A 21,037-nucleotide genomic window follows, 5' to 3' on the forward strand; every position below is an offset into this window, starting at 1 on the left:
TGACAATATGAAAGGCACAATTCAACATGGTGGCTCCTCATCAGAGCCCTTTCCTATCCTGAGTGGTGTGAAACAGGGCTGTGTTCTCGCACCCACACTTTTTGGGATTTTCTTCTCCCTGCTGCTTTCACATGCGTTCAAATCCTCTGAAGAAGGAATTTTCCTCCACACAAGATCAGGGGGCAGGTTGTTCAACCTTGCCCGTCTAAGAGCGAAGTCCAAAGTACGGAAAGTCCTCATCAGAGAACTCCTCTTTGCTGACGATGCTGCTTTAACATCTCACACTGAAGAATGCCTGCAGAGTCTCATCGACAGGTTTGCGTCTGCCTGCAATGAATTTGGCCTAACCATCAGCCTCAAGAAAACGAACATCATGGGGCAGGATGTCAGAAATGCTCCATCCATCAATATTGGCGACCACGCTCTGGAAGTGGTTCAAGAGTTCACCTACCTAGGCTCAACTATCACCAGTAACCTGTCTCTAGATGCAGAAATCAACAAGCGCATGGGTAAGGCTTCCACTGCTATGTTCAGACTGGCCAAGAGAGTGTGGGAAAATGGCGCACTGACACGGAACACAAAAGTCCGAGTGTATCAGGCCTGTGTCCTCAGTACCTTGCTCTACGGCAGCGAGGCCTGGACAACGTATGCCAGCCAAGAGCGACGTCTCAATTCATTCCATCTTCGCTGCCTTCGGAGAATACTTGGCATCAGGTGGCAGGACTATATCTCCAACACAGAAGTCCTTGAAGCGGCCAACATCCCCAGCTTATACACACTACTGAGTCAGCGGCGCTTGAGATGGCTTGGCCATGTGAGCCGCATGGAAGATGGCAGGATCCCCAAAGACACATTGTACAGCGAGCTCGCCACTGGTATCAGACCCACCGGCCGTCCATGTCTCCGTTATAAAGACGTCTGCAAACGCGACATGAAATCGTGTGACATTGATCACAAGTCGTGGGAGTCAGTTGCCAGCATTCGCCAGAGCTGGCGGGCAGCCATAAAGACAGGGCTAAATTGTGGCGAGTCGAAGAGACTTAGTAGTTGGCAGGAAAAAAGACAGAGGCGCAAGGGGAGAGCCAACTGTGCAACAGCCCCAACAAACAAATTTCTCTGCAGCACCTGTGGAAGAGCCTGTCACTCCAGAATTGGCCTTTATAGCCACTCCAGGCGCTGCTTCACAAACCACTGACCACCTCCAGGCGCGTATCCATTGTCTCTCGAGATAAGGAGGCCCAAAAGAAAAAAGAAATAAAGAGGGGATGGATATAGAGATTACAGTGCAGTATAAAGTGGGTATGAATGCCGAGATTACAGTGCAGTATAAAGTGGGTATGAATGCCGAGATGACAGTGCAGTATAAAGTGGGTATGAATGCCGAGATGACAGTGCAGTATCAAGTGGGTATGAATGCCGAGATGACAGTGCAGCATAGAAAGGGGATGGATGTAGTGATTACAGTGCAGCATAGAAAGGGGATGGATGTAGTGATTACAGTGCAGTATAAAGAGGGGATGGATATAGTGATTACAGTGCAGCATAGAAAGGGGATGGATGTAGTGATTACAGTGCAGTATAAAGAGGGGATGGATATAGTGATTACAGTGCAGCATAGAAAGGTGATGGATATAGAGATTACCGTGCTGCATGAAGAGGGGATGAATATAGAGATTACAGTGCAGCATAGAAAGGGGATGGATATAGAGATTACAGTGCTGCATAAAGAGGGGTTGAATATAGAGATTACAGTGCAGCAGAGAAAGCTGATGGATGTAGTGATTACAGTGCAGTATAAAGGGGTTGCATATAGAGATTACAGTGCAGTAGAGGGAGGGGATGGATATAGAGATTACTTTGCAGTATAGAGAGGGGATGGATATAGAGATTACAGTGCAGTATAAAGAGGGGATGGTTATAGTGATTGCAGTTCAGTATAGAGAGGGGATGGATATAGAGATTACAGTGCAGTATAAAGAGTGGATGGATACAGAGATTACAGTACAATATAAAGAGGGGATGGATATAGAGATTACAGTGCAGCATAGAAAGGGGATGGATATAGTGATTACTGTGTAGTATAAAGTGGGAATGGATATAGAGATAACAGTGCTGTAAAAAGAGGGGATGGATATAGAGATTACAGTGCAGTATAAAGAGGGGATGGATATAGAGATTACAGTGCAGTAAAAAGAGGGGATGGATATAGAGATTACAGTGCAGTATAAAGAGGGGATGGATATAGAGATTACAGTGCAGTAAAAAGAGGGGATGGATATAGAGATTACAGTGCAGTATAAAGGGGTTGCATATAGAGATTACAGTGCAGTATAAAGAGTGGATGGATACAGAGATTACAGTACAATATAAAGAGGGGATGGATATAGAGATTACAGTGCAGCATAGAAAGGGGATGGATATAGTGATTACTGTGTAGTATAAAGTGGGAATGGATATAGAGATAACAGTGCTGTAAAAAGAGGGGATGGATATAGAGATTACAGTGCAGTATAAAGAGGGGATGGATATAGAGATTACAGTGCAGTAAAAAGAGGGGATGGATATAGAGATTACAGTGCAGTATAAAGAGGGGATGGATATAGAGATTACAGTGCAGTAAAAAGAGGGGATGGATATAGAGATTACAGTGCAGTATAAAGGGGTTGCATATACAGATTACAGTGCAGTATAGGGAGGGGATGGATATGGAGATGACAGTGCAGTATAGAGAGGGGATGGAGATAGAGATTACAGTGCAGTATAAAGAGGGGATGGTTAAAGTGATTACAGTTCAGTGCAGAGAGCGGATGGATATAGAGATTACAGTGCAGTATAAAGAGTGGATGGATATAGAGATTACAGTGCAATATAAAGAGCGGATGGATAAAGAGATTACAGTGCAATATAAAGAGCGGATGGATATAGAGATTACAGTGCAGCATAGAAAGCAGATGGATATAGTAATTACAGTGCAATACAAAGAGGAAATGGATGTAGTGATTACAGTGCAGTATAAAGAAGGGATGGATATAGAGATTACAGTGCAGTATAAAGTGGCTATGAATGGCGAGATGACAGTGTAGTATAAAGTGGGTATGAATGCCGAGATGACAGTGCAGTTTAAAGTGGGTATGAATGCCGGGATGACAGTGCAGTATAAAGTGGGTATGAATGCCGGGATGACAGTGCAGTAGAAAGTGGGTATGAATGCCGAGATGACAGTGTAGTATAAAGTGGGTATGAATGCCGAGATGACAGTGCAGTTTAAAGTGGGTATGAATGCCGAGATGACCGTGCAGCATAGAAAGGTGATGGATATAGTGATTACAGTGCAGTATAAAGAGGGGATGGATATAGAGATTACAGTGCAGCATAGAAAGGTGATGGATATAGTGATTACAGTGCAGTATAAAGAGGGGATGGATATAGAGATTACAGTGCTGCAGAAAGAGGGGATGAATATAGAGATTACAGTGCTGCACAGAAAGGTGATGGATATAGTGATTACAGTGCAGTATAAAGAGGGAATGGATAGAGAGAGTACAGTGCAGTATAAAGAGGGGATGGATATAGAGATTACAGTGCAGTATAAAGAGGGGATGGATATAGAGATTACAGTGCAGTAAAAAGAGGGGATGGATATAGAGATTACAGTGCAGCATAGAAAGGTGATGGATATAGTGATTACAGTGCAGTATAAAGAGGGAATGGATAGAGAGAGTACAGTGCAGTATAAAGAGGGGATGGATATAGAGATTACAGTGCAGTATAAAGAGGGGATGGATATAGAGATTACAGTGCAGCATAGAAAGGTGATGGATTTAGTGATTACAGTGCAGTATAAAGAGGTGATGGATATAGAGATTACAGTGCTGCATAGAAAGGTGATGGATATAGTGATTACAGTGCAGTACAAAGAGGGAATGGATAGAGAGAGTACAGTGCAGTAAAAAGAGGGGATGGATATAGAGATTACAGTGCAGTATAAAGTGGGTATGAATGCCGAGATGACAGTGCAGTTTAAAGTGGGTATGAATGCCGAGATGACAGTGCAGTATAAAGTGGGTATGAATGCCGAGATGACAGTGCAGTTTAAAGTGGGTATGAATGCCGAGATGACAGTGCAGTATAAAGTGGGTATGAATGCCGAGATGACAGTTCAGTATAAAGTGGGTATGAATGCCGAGATGACAGTGCAGTATAAGGTGGGTATGACTGCCAAGATGACAGTGCAGTTTAAAGTGGGTATGAATGCCGAGATGACATTGCAGTATAAAGTGGGTATGAATGCCGAGATGACAGTGCAGTTTAAAGTGGGTATGAATGGCGAGATGACATTGCAGTATAAAGTGGGTATGAATGCCGAGATGACAGTGCAGTATAAAGTGGGTATGAATGCCGAGTTGACTGTGCAGCATAGAAAGGGGATGGATGTAGTGATTACAGTGCAGTATAAAGAGGGGATGCATATAGAGATCACAGTGCAGCATAGAAAGGTGATGGATATAGTGATTACAGTGCAGTATAAAGAGGGGATGGATATAGAGATTACAGTGCTGCATAAAGAGGGGATGAATATAGAGATTACAGTGCTGTAAAAAGAGGGGATGGATATAGAGATTACAGTGCAGTATAAAGAGGGGATGGATATAGAGATTACAGTGCAGCAAAGAAAGGTGATGGATATAGTGATTACAGTGCAGTATAAAGTGGGGATGGATATAGAGAATACAGTGCTGCATAAAGAGGGGATGAATATAGAGATTACAGTGCTGTAAAAAGAGGGGATGGATATAGAGATTACAGTGCAGCATAGAAAGGTGATGGATATAGTGATTACAGTGCAGTATAAAGAGGGGATGGATATAGAGATTACAGTGCTGCATAAAGAGGCGATGAATATAGAGATTACAGTGCAGCATAGAAAGGTGATGGATATAGTGATTACAGTGCAGCATAAAGAGGGGATGGATATAGAGATTACAGTGCAGCATAGAAAGGTGATGGATATAGAGATTACAGTGCTGCATAAAGAGGGGCTGAATATAGAGATTACAGTGCAGGATAGAAAGGGGATGGATATCGAGAATACAGTGCTGCATAAAGAGGGGATGAATATACAGATTACAGTGCTGCATAAAAAGGGGATGAATATAGAGATTACAGTGCAGCATAGAAACGGGATGGATATAGAGATTACAGTGCTGCATAAAGAGCAGATGAATATAGAGAGTACAGTGCAGCATAGAAAGGGGATGTATATAGAGATTACGGTGCTGTAAAAAGAGGGGATGGATATAGAGATTACAGTGCAGCCTAAAGAGGGGCTGAATATAGAGATGACAGTGCAGCATAGAAAGGGGATGGAGATAGAGATTACAGTGCTGTAAAAAGGGGGGATGCATATAGAGATTGCAGTGCAGCATAAAGAGGGGATGAATATAGAGATTACAGTGCTGTAAGAAGAGTGGATGGATATAGAGATTACAGTGCAGCATAAAGAGGGGATAAATATAGAGATTACAGTGCAGCATAAAGAGGGGATAGAAATAGAGATTACAGTGCTGTAAAAAGAGGGGATGGATATAGAGATTACAGTGCTGTAAAAAGAGGGGATGGATATAGAGATTACAGTGCAGCATAAAGAGGCGATGAATATAGAGATTACAGTGCAGCATAGAAAGGTGATGGATGTAGTGATTACAGTGCAGTATAAGGAGGGGATGGATATAGAGATTACAGTGCAGCATAAAGAGGGGATGGATATAGAGATTACAGTGCAGCATAGAAAGGTGATGGATATAGTGATTACAGTGCCGTATAAAGAGGGGATGGATATAGAGATTACTATGCTGCATAAAGAGGGGATGGATATAGAGATTACAGTGCTGCATAAAGAGGGGCTGAATATAGAGATTACAGTGCAGGATAGAAAGGGGATGGATATAGAGAATACAGTACTGCATAAAGAGGGGATGAATATACAGATTACAGTGCTGCATAAAGAGGGGATGAATATAGAGATTACAGTGCAGCATAGAAATGGGATGGATATAGTGATTACAGTGCTGCATAAAGAGCAGATGAATATAGAGATTACAGTGCAGCATAGAAAGGGGATGTATATCGAGATTACGGTGCTGTAAAAAGAGGGGATGGATATAGAGATTACAGTGCAGCCTAAAGAGGGGCTGAATATAGAGATGACAGTACAGCATAGAAAGGGGATGGATATAGAGATTACAGTGCTGTAAATAGGGGGGATGCATATAGAGATTACAGTGCAGCATAAAGAGGGGATGAATATAGAGATTACAGTGCTGTAAGAAGAGTGGATGGATATAGAGATTACAGTGCAGCATAAAGAGGGGATAAATATAGAGATTACAGTGCAGCATAAAGAGGGGATAGATATAGAGATTACAGTGCTGTAAAAAGAGGGGATGGATATAGAGATTACAGTGCTGTAAAAAGAGGGGATGGATATAGAGATTACAGTGCAGCATAAAGTGGGGATGAATATAGAGATTACAGTGCAGCATAAAAAGGGGATTGATATAGAGATTACAGTGCAACATAAAGTGGGGATGAATATAGAGATTACATTGCAGCATAAAAAGGGGATTGATATAGAGATTACAGTGCAGCATAGAAAGGGGATGGATATAGTGATTACAGTTTTGTAAAAAGAGGGGATGAATATAGAGATGACAGTGCAGTATAGAGAGGGGATGGATATAAAGATTACAGTGCAGTATAGAGAGGGGATGGATATAAAGATTACAGTGCAGCATAAAGAGGGGATGAATATAGAGATTACAGTGCTGTATAAAGAGGGGATGAATATAGAGATTACAGTGCTGTATAAAGAGGGAATGAATATAGAGATTACAGTGCAGCATAAAGAGGGGATGAATATAGAGATGACAGTGCTGTAAAAAGAGGGGATGGATATAGAGATTACAGTGCTGTAAAAAGAGGGGATGGATATAGAGATTACAGTGCAGCATAAAGAGGGGATGAATATAGAGATTACAGTGCTGTAAAAAAAGGGGATGGATATAGAGATTACAGTGCAGCATAAAGAGGGGATGAATATAGAGATTTCAGTGCAGCAGAAAAAGGGGATGGATATAGAGATTACAGTGCTGTTAAATGAGGGGATGGATATAGAGATTGTAGTTCAGTATAAAGAGGGGATGGATATAGAGATTACAGTGCTGTAAAAAGAGGGGATGAATATAGAGATTGCAGTGCAGTATAAAGAGGGGATGGATATAGAGATTGTAGTGCAGTATAAAGAGGGGATGAATATAGAGATTACAGTGCTGTAAAAAGAGGGGATGGATATAGAGATTACAGTGCAGCATAAAGAGGGGATGAATATAGAGATTACAGTGCAGCATAAAGAGGGGATGGATATAGAGATGACAGTGCTGTAAAAAGAGGGGATGGATATAGAGATTACAGTGCAGTATAAAGAGGGGATGAATATAGAGATTACAGTGCTGTAAAAAGAGGGGATGGATATAGAGATTACAGTGCAGCATAAAGAGGGGATGAATATAGAGATTTCATTGCAGCAGAAAAAGGGGATGGATATAGAGATTACAGTGCTGTAAAATGAGGGGATGGATATAGAGATTGCAGTGCAGTATAAAGAGGGGATGGATATAGAGATTACAGTGCTGTCAAAAGAGGGGATGGATATAGAGATTGCAGTGCAGTATAAAGAGGGGATGGATATAGAGATTACAGTGCTGTAAAAAGAGGGGATGAATATAGAGATTACAGTGCTGTAAAAAGAGGGGATGAATATAGAGATTACAGTGCTGCATAAAGAGGGGATGAATATAGAGATTACAGTGCTGCATAAAGAGGGGATCGATTTAGAGATGACAGTGCAGTATAACGTGGGTATGAATTCTGAGATCATTTTGCAGTTTAAAGTGGGTATGAATGCCAAGATGACAGTGCAGTATGAAGAGGCACCAGGTATCGAGATTAAGACCATAAGAGGATAGGAAACAGAAGCAGGAGTAGAGCTTTTGTCCCGTTGAGCCTGTTCCGCCATCACTTGATCATTTCTCATATTCTGCCTCAACTCCATCTTCCTCCATTATCCCCATATCCTCTAAATACCTTTATTTCTAAAAATCCATTTCTCTGTCTTGAATATATTCAATAACTGTGTATCCACTTATCTCTGGGGTAGAGATTTCCAATTATTCCCAACCCTTTGAGCGATGAAATTTCTCCTCATCTCAGTCCTAAGTAGCCAAACCCTTATTCAGAGACCATGATTCCTAGTTCTAGACCACCCAACCGGCGCAGCATTCCCACAGCATCTACCCTGTCAAGCGCTTTAAAAATTTTATGTGTTTCAATGAGATCACCTCTCATTCTCCTAAAGTCCAGGGAAAATAGGCCTGGTCTATTCAATCTGTCTTCACTCCAGGACTCAGTCTGGTGAACCTACGTTGCACTCCTTCCAAGGCATATCTATCATCCTTAGGTAGGGGGACCAAAACTGTGCACAGTACTCCAGACGTGGTCACATCAAGGCCCTGTATAATTGTAGTAAGATTTCTTCACTCATACTTGAAACACTTGTAACAAAGGCCAACATACAATTAGCTCTCCTAAATGCTTGCTGTATCTGCATGCTAACTTTCTGTGATTTGTGCACAAGGACACCCAGATCCCTCTGAATACCAACATTTTCCAGCTCTCCCCTTTTAAAAAAATTTCAGCTTTTCTATTTTTCCTTCCAAAGTGGATAACTTCACACATTTCCACATTATATTCCAACTGCCCTGTTCTTGCCACTCACTTAACCTGTCTATATCCCTCTGCAGCCTCTTTGTATCCTCCTCACAGACTACTTTGCTTCCTAATTTTGTATCAGTTGCAAACTTGGATACATTACACTTGGACCCCTCATCTAAGTCATTGATATAAATTATAAATCGCTGAAGCCCAAGCACTGATCAATGTGGTACTCAAAAATGATCTGTTTATTTCTACTCTCTGTTTTCTGTCCATTAACCTCAATCCTCAATCCATGCTAATATATTACCCCAATCCCATGAACCCCAATTTTGTGTAATAGCTTTGGGTGGCTCCAAATATATTACATCCAGTGGTTGCCTCTTATCTACCCTGCTGCTTACATCTTCAAAAAACTCTAATAGCTGTGTTCAGCATGATTTCTCGTTCATAAATCCTTCTTGATTCTGCCCTAAGTGCCCTGTTACCATGTCCCTCATAATAAATTCTAGCATTTTCCTGACTACTTCATTCATCCTCAATTCAGTGAGATCTTATCGAATCACACCTTTCAACAAGCAGGAGGTACTATTCCCATTGGGCCTCCGGTCGCATTTTTATGGGGTTGGATCCAGCCTCCAGTGGAAGATTATTGACTCCAGCTGTAGACTTTTCCGTTACATTTTGTGTTCACCAATTTCAAGATGAGTGGAAATATGAGAAATGGGCGAATGGAAAGCAATTGGCTCTGAGCTGCAAACGGTGCAGTGCAGCCTTACCTGGACCAGGGCTGTACAAAGTACAAAGATCCCCACAGTCAGTAGGTTGTCCTGAAGCCACATCTTGACTCTTTCATAGCAGGCCTGTTGAAAAGGACACAGCTGCTCATTATTCCCAGACTCCAGCGAGTTCAGTCTATGTGGCCTGGTAGTTCTGTGGGTTAAATCTCTGCGTGCATTAACCCCCTATACATCATAAATTCCCCCAGTTGGATCCCCAGCTGATCTCAGCCACGGTGAGAGCCATTGGACTCAGAGCCCTGGGCTAGGGGAGGTGGAGAAAATAAGCATCTTCTGATTGTCCAGCAACCCTCTCGAAATCTTTCAAAGAGGCTGAAGGGCCTCCTCTGTACTGTAAGTTTCTATGATTCTTACCTTTTTCTGAATAGCATATGTCTCAGTGTCAGCTGAGAGTTAGGATCTGATCCTCTACACAATTAAACACCCCATTGATACTCGCTGTCTTAGCTCACGCATGAATAATGATTAGTTCAACAAGGTTGACCAGCAGCTGGGAGCCAGATCCCAGTGACAGCTTTACATCCTTGCCTTTGCCTTCAGAAGGGGAGGGTCAAACAGTTCTTAGATTTAGGGTGCAGCAGGATATTTACAGCAGCTACCAGTGCCTTCTTTAAAATTTGGTTGTACTACTGACAACAATTTGCATTAATGTTGTAAAATGTGCCAAGGCACAACACCAAGTATTTTCAAATAAAATTTGACACTGAGCTACAAAAGGGGATATCAGGAGGAGAGATAAGTAGAGAGCCAGAGAGGTTCAGGAACAGAATTCCAAAGTTTAAGGCCCCAGGCAACTGAAGGCACAACTATTGATAGTGAAGTGATTAGAATCGGGGATGTGCAAAAGGCCAGAATTGGAGGAGCGCAGAGAAATCAGAGGGTTCTAGGGCTGGAGGAGGTCACAGAGATAGGGAGGGGCAAGGCCATGAGGAATTTGAAAATAAGGATGAGAATTTTAAATTTGAGGAATTGCCAGATAGGGAGCCAATGTAGGTCAATGTAGCACAGTGGTGATGGTGAATGGGATGTGGTGCGAGTTAGGATACTGACAGGCCGTTTAGCCTCACATATATTTTTGTGATTAGTCTTAAATTGTTTTGGCAGCTGCCAAAACAGGCCCAATAAACTGTGTGTGGTTCCCTGGGAGCTTTGGAGGTTGAAGAGCTGCCTGGCCTTGCCAAGCTCAAAAACATAACCATGCATATTGGATATCTAACCAGTGGAACTTGGAACTGCCCAGTTAAATTACATGTTTGCAGCCAATAGCGAAGTGCATTAGGAACCAGCAGAACCCTCAAGCTAGTTCTCTGGAGATTATGCGATAATGAGCCTTTATTCATTCTACTTTTATAATGCACCTTCAGTCATTATTTATCTCTCACTTTTTTTCCGTGGCATTAGCGTTTCCTTTAACTGCTCCAGAAACAATTACAATTTGCTGTTATATAGAGCCTTAAATGTAGAAAAAATTCACAAAGCGCTTCAAAGAAATATAATGATAAAAATTAAATGCTGAATCAACAAAGGAGATATTCAGAGGGGATAGTCAGAGGGATTATCCAGCGGGATTATTCAGAGGGGATATTCGGAAGAGACATTCGGAGGGATTATTCAGAGGAGAGATTCGGAGGGATTATTCAGAGGAGATATTCGGAAGGGATATTCGTAGGAAATATTCAGAGGGGATAGAGGGAGGGGATGTTCGGAGGGGATATTCAGAGGGAAAATTCAGAGGCTCTATTCAGAGGGGATCTTCACAGGATTATTCAGAGGAGATATTCAGAGGAGATATTCCGAGGCAATATTCAGAGGGGATATTCGGAGGGATTATTCGGAGGAGCTATTCAGAGGGGATATTCAGAGGCGTTATTCAGAGGAGTTATTCAGAGGAGATATACAGAGGGATTGTTCGGAGGGGATATTGGGTGGGGATATTCAGAGGAAATATTTGGAGGGGATAGTTGGGGGAAATTTAGATGTTATATTCAGAAGAGTTATTCAGAGGAGATATTCAGAGGGATAATGAAGAGAGATATTCAGAGGTGATATTCAGAGGTGATATTGAAAGGGGATATTGAAAGGGGATATTCAGAGGGGATATTCGGAGGGGATATTCGGAGGAGATATTCAGAGGAGATATTCGGAGGAGATATTCGGAGGGGATATTCGGAGGGGATATTCGGAGAGGATATTCAGAGTGGATATTCAGAGGACATATTCAGAGGGGATATTCAGAGGGATAATGAAAAGAGATATTCAGAGGGGATATTCAGAGGCGATATACAGAGGGATTGTTCGGAGGGAATATTCAGCGGAAATAGTCAGAGGAAATAGTCAGAGGAAATATTCAGTGGGGATAGTTCGAGGGGATATTTGCTGGTGATATTGGGAGGGGATATTCAGAGGCAATATTCAGAGGGGATATTCAGAGGCAATATTCAGAGGGGATATTCAGAGGGGATACTCAGAGGGGATACTCAGAGGGGATACTCAGAGGGGATACTCAGAGGGGATATTCAGAGGAAATTTTCAGCGGCAATATTCAGCGGAAATAGTCAGTGGGGATATTCAGAGGGGATAGTTAGAGGGGAGATTTGCAGGTGATATTGGGAGGGGATATTCAGAGGCAATATTCAGAGGGATTTTTTCAGAGGGAAAATTCAGACCAAATATTCGGAGGAGGTATTCAGACGGGATATTCAGAGTGGGTATTCAGAGGGATTATTCAGAGGGGATATTCGGAGGGGATAATTGGAGGAAATATTCGGACGGGTTAGTTGGAGGCATTATTGGGAGGGGATATTGGGAGGGGATATTGGGAGGGGATACTCGGAGGGGATAGTCGGAGGGGATATTCAGAGGAGATATTCAGAGGCAATATTCAGAGGGATTTTTCAGAGGGAAAATTCAGACCAAATATTCGGAGGAGGTATTCAGACGGGATATTCAGAGTGGTTATTCAGAGCGGATATTCAGAGGGGATATTTGGAGGGCAAAATCGGAGGAAATATTCGGAGGGGATAGTTGGAGGCGTTATTGGGAGAGGAGTTATTCAGAGGGCATATTCAGTGGAAATATTCGGAGGGGATATTCGGGGATTTTCGGAGGGGATATTCAGAGGCGATATTCAGAGGGGATATTCAGTGCGGATATTCAGAGGGGATATTCAGAGGCGATATTCAGAGGCGATATTCAGAGGGGATATTCAGTGCAGATATTCAGTGCGGATATTCAGTGGGGATATTCAGTGCGGATATTCAGAGGGGATATTCAGAGGGGATATTCAGAGGGGATATTCAGAAGGGATATTCAGAAGGGATATTCAGTGGCGATATTCAGAGGGGATATTCAGAGGGGATATTCAGTGCAGATATTCAGTGCGGATATTCAGAGGCGATATTCAGAGGGGATATTCAGTGCGGATGTTCAGTGCGGATATTCAGAGGGGATATTTTTTATTTTTATTTTTTATTTAGAGATACAGCACTGAAACAGGCCCTTCGGCCCACCGAGTCTGTGCCGACCAACAACCACCCATTTATACTAACCCTACAGTAATCCCATATTCCCTATCACCTACCTACACTAGGGGCAATTTACAATGGCCAATTTACCTACCACCTGCAAGTCTTTGGCTGTGGGAGGAAACCGGAGCACCCGGCGAAAACCCACGCAGACACAGGGAGAACTTGCAAACTCCGCACAGGCAGTACCCAGAATCGAACCCGGGTCCCTGAAGCTGTGAGGCTGCGGTGCTAACCACTGCGCCACTGTGCCGCCCATTCAGAGGGGATATTCAGAGGGGATATTCAGAGGGGATATTCAGAGGGGATATCCAGAGGGGATATCCAGAGGGGCTATCCAGAGGGGATATCCAGAGGCGATATTCAGAGGCGATATTCAGAGGCGATATTCAGTGCGGATATTCAGAGGGGATATTCAGAGGGGATATTTAGAGGGGATTATTCAGATGGGATATTGAGATGGGATATTCGGAGGAAATATTCGGAGTGGATAATGGGAGGGGATATTCGGAGGAGATATTCAGAGGGGATATACAGAGGGGATATTCAAATGGATTATTCAGGGGGGATATTCGGAGGGGATATTCAGAGGGGATATTTAGAGGGGATTATTCAGATGGGATATTGAGATGGGATATTCGGAGGAAATATTCGGAGTGGATAATGGGAGGGGATATTCGGAGGAGATATTCAGAGGGGATATACAGAGGGGATATTCAAATGGATTATTCAGGGGAGATATTCGGAGGAGTTATTCGGAGGAGTTATTCGGAGGAGTTATTCGGAGGAGTTATTCGGAGGAGTTATTCGGAGGAGTTGTTAGGAGGAGTTATTCGGAGGACATATTCGGAGGCGATATTCGGAGGCGATACTCAGAGGAGATACACAGAGGAGATACACAGAGGCGATACACAGAGGCGATACACAGAGGCGATACTCAGATGGGATATTCAGATGGGATATTCAGATGAGGTATTCAGAGCCTATATTCAGAGGAATTATTCAGAGGGAATATTCAAAGGAGATAGTCAGACGGAATATTCGAAGGGGATATTCAGAGGTGATATTCAGAGGAAATATTCAGATGACATATACAGAGGGGATATTTAGAGGGGATTATTCAGTTAGGATATTGAGATGGGATATTCGGAGGAAATATTCGGAGGGCATATTTGGAGGGGATATTGGGAGGGAATATTCAGAGGAGATACTCAGAGGCTATATTCAGAGAAGTTATTCAGAGGCGATATTCAGAGGACATATTCAGCGGGGACACTCAGAGGGATAATCAAAGGAGATATTCAGAGGGGATATTCAGAGGCGATATTCAGAGGCAATATTCAGAGGCAATATTGAAAGGGGATATTCAAGGGGTCGTCCGAGGAGATATTCAGAGTGGATATTCAGAGGAAATATTCAGAGGGGATATTCAGAGGGAATATTCAGATGGGATATTCAGAGGGGATATTCAGAGGAGATATTCAGAGGGGATATTAAGAGGGGATATTAAGAGGCAATATTGAAAGGGGATATTCTAAGGGGTCGTCCGAGGGGATATTGAAAGGGGATATTCAATGGGGATATTCTGAGGACATATTCAGAGGACCGTCAGTGGAGGGAAAGGGAATAAGCGCACAGTGCAGGGATCCCCTGTGGCCATTCCCCTCAATAATAAGTGTACCGTTTTGGATACTGTTGTGGGGGACGACCTACCAGTGGAAACCCACAGTGGCCAGGTCTCTGGCATTGAACCTGGCTCTGTGGCTCAGAAGGAAAGGCGGGAGAATAGGAGAGCGATAGTGATAGGAGATTCAATGGTTAGAGGAACAGACAGGAGATTCTGTGGTCGCGAACGAGAGTCCCCGATGGTATGCTGCCTCTCCGGTGCCAGGGTCAGGGATGTCTCGGATCGAGTCTACAGGATTCTTAAGGGGGAGGGGAAGCAGCCAGAAGTCGTGGTACACATCGGTACCAATGACATAGCTAGGAAAAGGGATGAGGACCTGAAAAGCGAATATAGGGAGTTAGGTTGGAAGCTGAAAGGCAGGACGAGCAGAGTAGTAATCTCAGGATTGATACCGGTGCCACGTGCTAGTGAGGCTAGAAACAGAGAGCGAGTGCAGCTGAACACATGGCTACAGAGCTGGTGTAGGAGGGAGGGCTTCAGTTATGTGGATCATTGGGATATTTTCTGGAGAAGGTGGGACCTGTACAAGAAGGACGGGTTGCATCTGAACTGGAGGGGCACCAATATCATGGGCGGGAGGTTTGATAGAGCTCTTCGGGAGGGTTTAAACTAGTTTGGCAGGGGGATGGGAACCGGAGCTACGGATCAGTGGATGGGGTAGCTGTTGAACAGGCAGATACAGAGTGCAGAGAGTCTGTGAGGAAGGTTAGACAGTTGACAGGGCAAAGTTGCAGCCAGTATGATGGGTTGAAGTGTGTCTATTTTAACGCAAGAAGTGTCAGGACTAAGGGTGATGAACTTAGAGCATGGATCAGTACTTGGAGCTACGATGTTGTGGCCATTACGGAGACTTGGATATCACAGGGGCAGGAATGGATGTTGGATATTCCGGGGTTTAGATGTTTCAAAAGGAATAGAGAGGGAGGTAAAAGAGGTGGGGGAGTGGCATTGCTAATCAGGGATAGTATCACAGCTGCAGAAAGGGAGGTCGTCGAGGAGGGTTTGTCTACTGAGTCAGTATGGGTGGAAGTCAGAAACAGGAAAGGAGCAGTCACTTTATTGGGAGTTTTCTATAGACCCCCCAATAGCAACAGAGACATGGAGGAACAGATTGGGAGGCAGATTTTGGAAAGGTGCAGAAGTAACAGGGTTGTTGTCATGGGTGACTTCAACTTCCCTAATATTGATTGGAACCTCCTTAGTGCAAATAGTTTGGATGGAGCAGATTTTGTCAGGTGTGTCCAGGAAGGTTTCCTGACTCAATATGTAGATAGGCAAAATAGAGGGGAGGCTATGTTGGATTTGGTGCTTGGCAACGAACCAGGCCAGGTGGCAGATCTCTCGGTGGGAGAGCATTTCGGTGATAGTGATCACAACTCCCTGACCTTTCTTTAGTCATGGAGAGGGACAGGAGCAGACGGGATGGGAAAATATTTAATTGGGGGAGGGAGAATTACAATGCTATTAGGCAGGAACTGGGGAGCTTAAATTGGGAACAGATGTTCTCAGGGAAATGCACGACAGAAATGTGGAGGTTGTTTAGGGAGCACTTGCTGCGACTGCTGGATAGGTTTGTCCCGATGAGGCAAGGAAGGGATGGTAGGGTAAAGGAACCTTGGATGACAAGAGATGTGGAACAGCTAGTCAAGAGGAAGAAGGAAGCTTACTTAAGGTTGAGGAAGCAAGGATCAGACAGGGCTCTAGAGGGTTACAAGGTAGCCAGGAAGGAACTGAAGAATGGACTTAGGAGAGTTAGAAGGGGACATGAAAAAGTCTTGGCGGGTAGGATTAAGGAAAATCCCAAGGCGTTCTACACTTATGTGAGGAACAAGAGGATGGCCAGAGTGAGGGTAGGGCCGATCAGGGATAGTGGAGGGAACTTGTGCCTGGAGTCGGAGGAGGTAGGGGAGGTCCTTAATTAATACTTTGCTTCAGTATTCACTAGTGAGAGGGACCTTGTCGTTTGTGAGGACAGCGTGAAACAGGCTGATATGCTCGAACAGGTTGATGTTAAGAAGGAGGATGTGCTGGAAATTTTGAAAGACATGAGGATAGATAAGTCCCCGGGACCAGACGGGATATACCCAAGGTTATTACGGGAAGCGAGGGAAGAGATTGCTGCGCCTTTGGCGATGATCATTGCGTCCTCACTGTCCACTGGAGTAGTATCAGATGATTGGAGGGTGGCAAATGTTATTCCCTTGTTCAAGAAAGGGAATAGGGATAACCCTGGGAATTACAGACCAGTCAGTCTTACGTCGGTGGTGGGCAAATTATTGGAGAGGATTCTGAGAGACAGGATTTATGATTATTTGGAAAAGCATAGTTTGATTAGAGATGGTCAGCATGGCTTTGTGAGGGGCAGGTTATGCCTCACAAGCCTTATTGAATTCTTTGAGGATGTGATAAAACACATTGATGAAGGAAGAGCAGTGGATGTGGTGTATATGGATTTTAGCAAGGCGTTTGATAAGGTTCCCCATGGTAGGCTCATTCAGAAAGCAAGGAGGCATGGGATACAGGGAAATTTGGCTGTCAGGATACAGAATTAGCTGGCCCATAGAAGTCAGAGGGTGGTAGTAGATGGAAAGTATTCAGCCTGGAGCTCGGTGACCAGTGGTGTTCCGCAAGGATCTGTTCTGGGACCTCTGCTCTTTGTGATTTTTATAAATGACTTTGATGAGGAAGTGGAAGGCTGGGTTAGTAAGTTTGCCGATGACACAAAGGTTGCATGGAGTTGTGGATAGTGTGGAGGGCTGTTGTAGGTTGCAACGGGACATTGACAGGATGCAGAGCTGGGCTGAGAAGTGGCAGATGGAGTTCAACCTGGAAAAGTGTGAAGTGATTCGTTTTGGAAGGTCGAATTTGAATGCAGAATACAGGCTTAAAGACAGGATTCTTGGCAGTGTGGAGGAACAGAGGGATCTTGGGGTCCACGTCCATAGATCCCTCAAAGTTGCCATCCAAGTTGATAGGGTTGTTAAGAAGGCGTATGGTGTGTTGGCTTTCATTAACAGGGGGATTGAGTTTAAGAGCCGCGAGGTTATGCTGCAGCTCTATAAAGCCCTGGTTAGACCACACTTGAAATATTGTGTTCAGTTCTGGTCACCTCATTATAGGAAGGATGTGGAAGCTTTAGAGAGGGTGCAGAGGAGATTTACCAGGATGCTGCCTGGACTGGAGGGCATGTCTTATGAAGAAAGGTTGAGGGAGCTAGGGCTTTTCTCATTGGAGCGAAGAAGGATGAGAGGTGACTTGATAGAGGTGTACAAGATGATGAGAGGCATAGATAGAGTGGATAGCCAGAGACTTTTTCCCAGGGCGGAAAGGGTTATCACCAGGGGTCATAATTTTAAGGTGATTGGAGGAAGGTTTAGGGGAGATGTCAGAGGTAGGGTCTTTACACAGAGAGTGGTGGGTGCGTGGAATGCACTGCCAGCGGTGGTGGTAGAAGCAGATACATTAGGGACATTTAAGTGACTCTTGGATAGGTACATGGATGATAGTAGAATGAAGGGTATGTAGGTAGTTTGATCTTAGAGTAGGTTAAAGGGTCGGCACAACATCGTGGGCTGAAGGGCCTGTACTATGCTGTACTGATATTGAGAGGGGATACTCAGAGGGAATATTCAGAGGGATTTTTCAGAGGGATTATTCAGAGGGGATATTCGGAGGGGATAGTTGGTGGCGTTATTGGGAGGAGATATTCAGAGGCTATATTCAGAGGCTATATTCAGAGGGGATATTCAGAGGGGATATTCGGAGGGGATATTCGGAGGGATTATTCGGAGGGATTATTTGGAGGGATTATTTGGAGGGATTATTTGGAGGGATTATTTAGAGGGGATAGTTGGAGGGGAGATTGGGAAGTGATATTGAGAGGGGATATTGAGAGGAGATATTCAGAGGGATTTTTCAGAGCAGAAATTCAGTGCAAATATTCGGAGGAGGTATTCGGACAGGATATTCAGAGGCGATATTCAGAGGGGATATTCAGAGGGGATATTTGAAGGAAATATTCGGAGGGGATATTCAGTGGGGATATTCAGAGGGGTTATTTATAGGGGATATTCGGAGGGGATATTCGGAGGGGATATTCGGAGGGGATATTCAGAGGGGATATTCAGAGGGGATATACAGAGGGGATTTTTGAATGCATTATTCAGAGGAGATAGTTGGGGGGATATTGGGAGGGGATATTCAGAGGAGATAATCAGATCAGAGGAGATAATCAGAGGACATATTCAGAGGGGATATTCAGAAGAGATATTCTGAGGGGATATTCAGAGTGGATATTCAGAGGGAATATTTGGAGGTGATATTCAGAGGAGATATACAGATGGGATATTCAGATGGGATATTCAGAGGGGATATTCAGAGGGGATATTCAGAGGCGATATTCAGATGGGGATATTCGGAGGGGATATTCGGAGGGGATATTCGGAGGGGATATTCAGATGGGATATTCAGAGGGGATATTCAGAGGCGATATTCAGATGGGATATTCAGAGGGGATATTCAGAGGGGATATTCAGAGGCGATATTCAGATGGGATATTCAGAGGGGATATTCAGAGGGGATATTCAGAGGCGATATTCAGATGGGATATTCAGAGGGGATATTCAGAGGCGATATTCAGATGGGATATTCAGAGCGGATGTTCAGAGGCGATATTCAGATGGGATATTCAGAGGGGATATTCAGAGGCGATATTCAGATGGGATGTTCAGAGCGGATGTTCAGAGGGGTGACTAAAAACTTGGTCGAAGCAGTGGATTTTAAGGACAGATTTATAGGAGGAAAGAGAGGTGGAGAGGTGAAGTAATTTGAGGGAAAAAATTCCAGCATGTGGGACCTTGGTGGAAGAAGCCAGAGCCACCAATGGTGGGCTGAAAGAAATGGGGGATGCACGATATACCAGAGTAAGCTTAGCAGATGTTGCCGGTGCTATGAAGGGATTTAAACACGAGATTGAGAATTTTAAAATTGAGACATTGCTGGTCAGGGATCTAATGTAGATCAGCAAGCACAGGGGTGATGGGTGAAAGGGATTTGGTGTGGAATAGCCTATGGCAGCAGAGTTTGGGATGAGTGGAAGTGAAAGACAATGACTTGGGTCTTCCAAATATTAAGCTGGAGTTAATTGCGACTTATCCTGCACTGGATGTCGGACAAGTAGCATGACAAATCAGAGGTAGTGGAGCGGTTAAAAGATTTAGTCGTGAGATCGGATATCATCAGTGTACATGTAGTAGCTCCGCCTGTGTCATGTGGAAGCTAGGCCTGCGTCATGTGGAAGCTAGGCCTGTGTCATGTGGAAGCTAGGCCTGCGTCATGTGGAAGCTAGGCCTGCGTCATGTGGAAGCTAGGCCTGCGTCATGTGGAAGCTAGGCCTGTGTCATGTGGAAGCTAGGCCTGCGTCATGTGGAAGCTAGGCCTGTGTCATGTGGAAGCCAGGCCTGTGTCATGTGGAAGCTAGGCCTGCGTCATGTGGAAGCTAGGCCTGTGTCATGTGGAAGCCAGGCCTGTGTCATGGATAATGTTGTGTATGGACAGCCTGTAGATGAAAAATAGGAGCATGCCAAGGATACATTCTTGGGGGACTCCAGAGAATACAATGCAGGAGCAGGAAGAGAAGCCATTGCAAGTGATACTCTGGCTATCATTGGATAGATAAAAAATGAACAAGATGAGGGCAGTCCCACCCAGGTAGACAGTGGAGAAGTGTTGGAGGAGGAGATTGACCATGGCAAAGGCTGCAGACATGTCGAGAACGAGGAGGAGGAATTGTTTACCTTTATCACAGTCACATAGGATGTCATTTGTATCTTTGATAAGAGCTTTTTCGATACAGTGGCAGGGGCGGACACCTGTTGGAAGGATTCAAACATGAAGTTTTGGGTAAAATGGGCACACATTTGAGAGGTGACAACATGTTCAAGGACTTTGGAGAGGAAAGGGAGTCGGGAGATGGGACGGTGTTTTGTAAGGACGGCGGGGTCAAGGGTTGTTGTTTTGAGGAATGGGTGTGATGATGCAGCTTGGAAAGTGAGGGAGATAGAACCTGAGCTGAGGAAATTGTTTACAATATCAACTAGCATGGGAACCAGGAAGGGAATTTGGGTCCGTCATTAGTTTAGTGGAAATGGAGTCAAGAGAGAAATTATGAGGGGTGAAAGGAGAATAAATAGCAAAAGATGTAGATTCAGGGCAAAGACCAAGGGTGCTGAAGGAAGTTTGGCTCAGTGGGCTAGGGG

The 21,037-nt window shown here is 44.1% G+C and overlaps 1 protein-coding gene across 1 annotated transcript in view; it reads right to left on the reverse strand.

Annotated features, from left to right (window-relative positions):
* Nucleotides 1-8,438: 8,438 nt before the first annotated feature.
* The window catches only part of LOC137376888 (tetraspanin-4-like), a 151,391-nt gene continuing 138,792 nt past the window's right edge, over nucleotides 8,439-21,037 (reverse strand). The window contains exons 6-7 of the mRNA XM_068045845.1: nucleotides 9,549-9,632; nucleotides 8,439-8,567 (exon numbers count right to left, since the gene is read on the reverse strand). Of these exons, the coding sequence (XP_067901946.1) occupies nucleotides 8,439-8,567; nucleotides 9,549-9,632 (213 nt within the window). The remainder of the gene's footprint in view (nucleotides 8,568-9,548; nucleotides 9,633-21,037) is intronic.

The sequence above is a fragment of the Heterodontus francisci genome, chromosome 14, assembly GCF_036365525.1.
Source record: "Heterodontus francisci isolate sHetFra1 chromosome 14, sHetFra1.hap1, whole genome shotgun sequence".
Classification (NCBI taxonomy): domain Eukaryota; kingdom Metazoa; phylum Chordata; class Chondrichthyes; order Heterodontiformes; family Heterodontidae; genus Heterodontus; species Heterodontus francisci.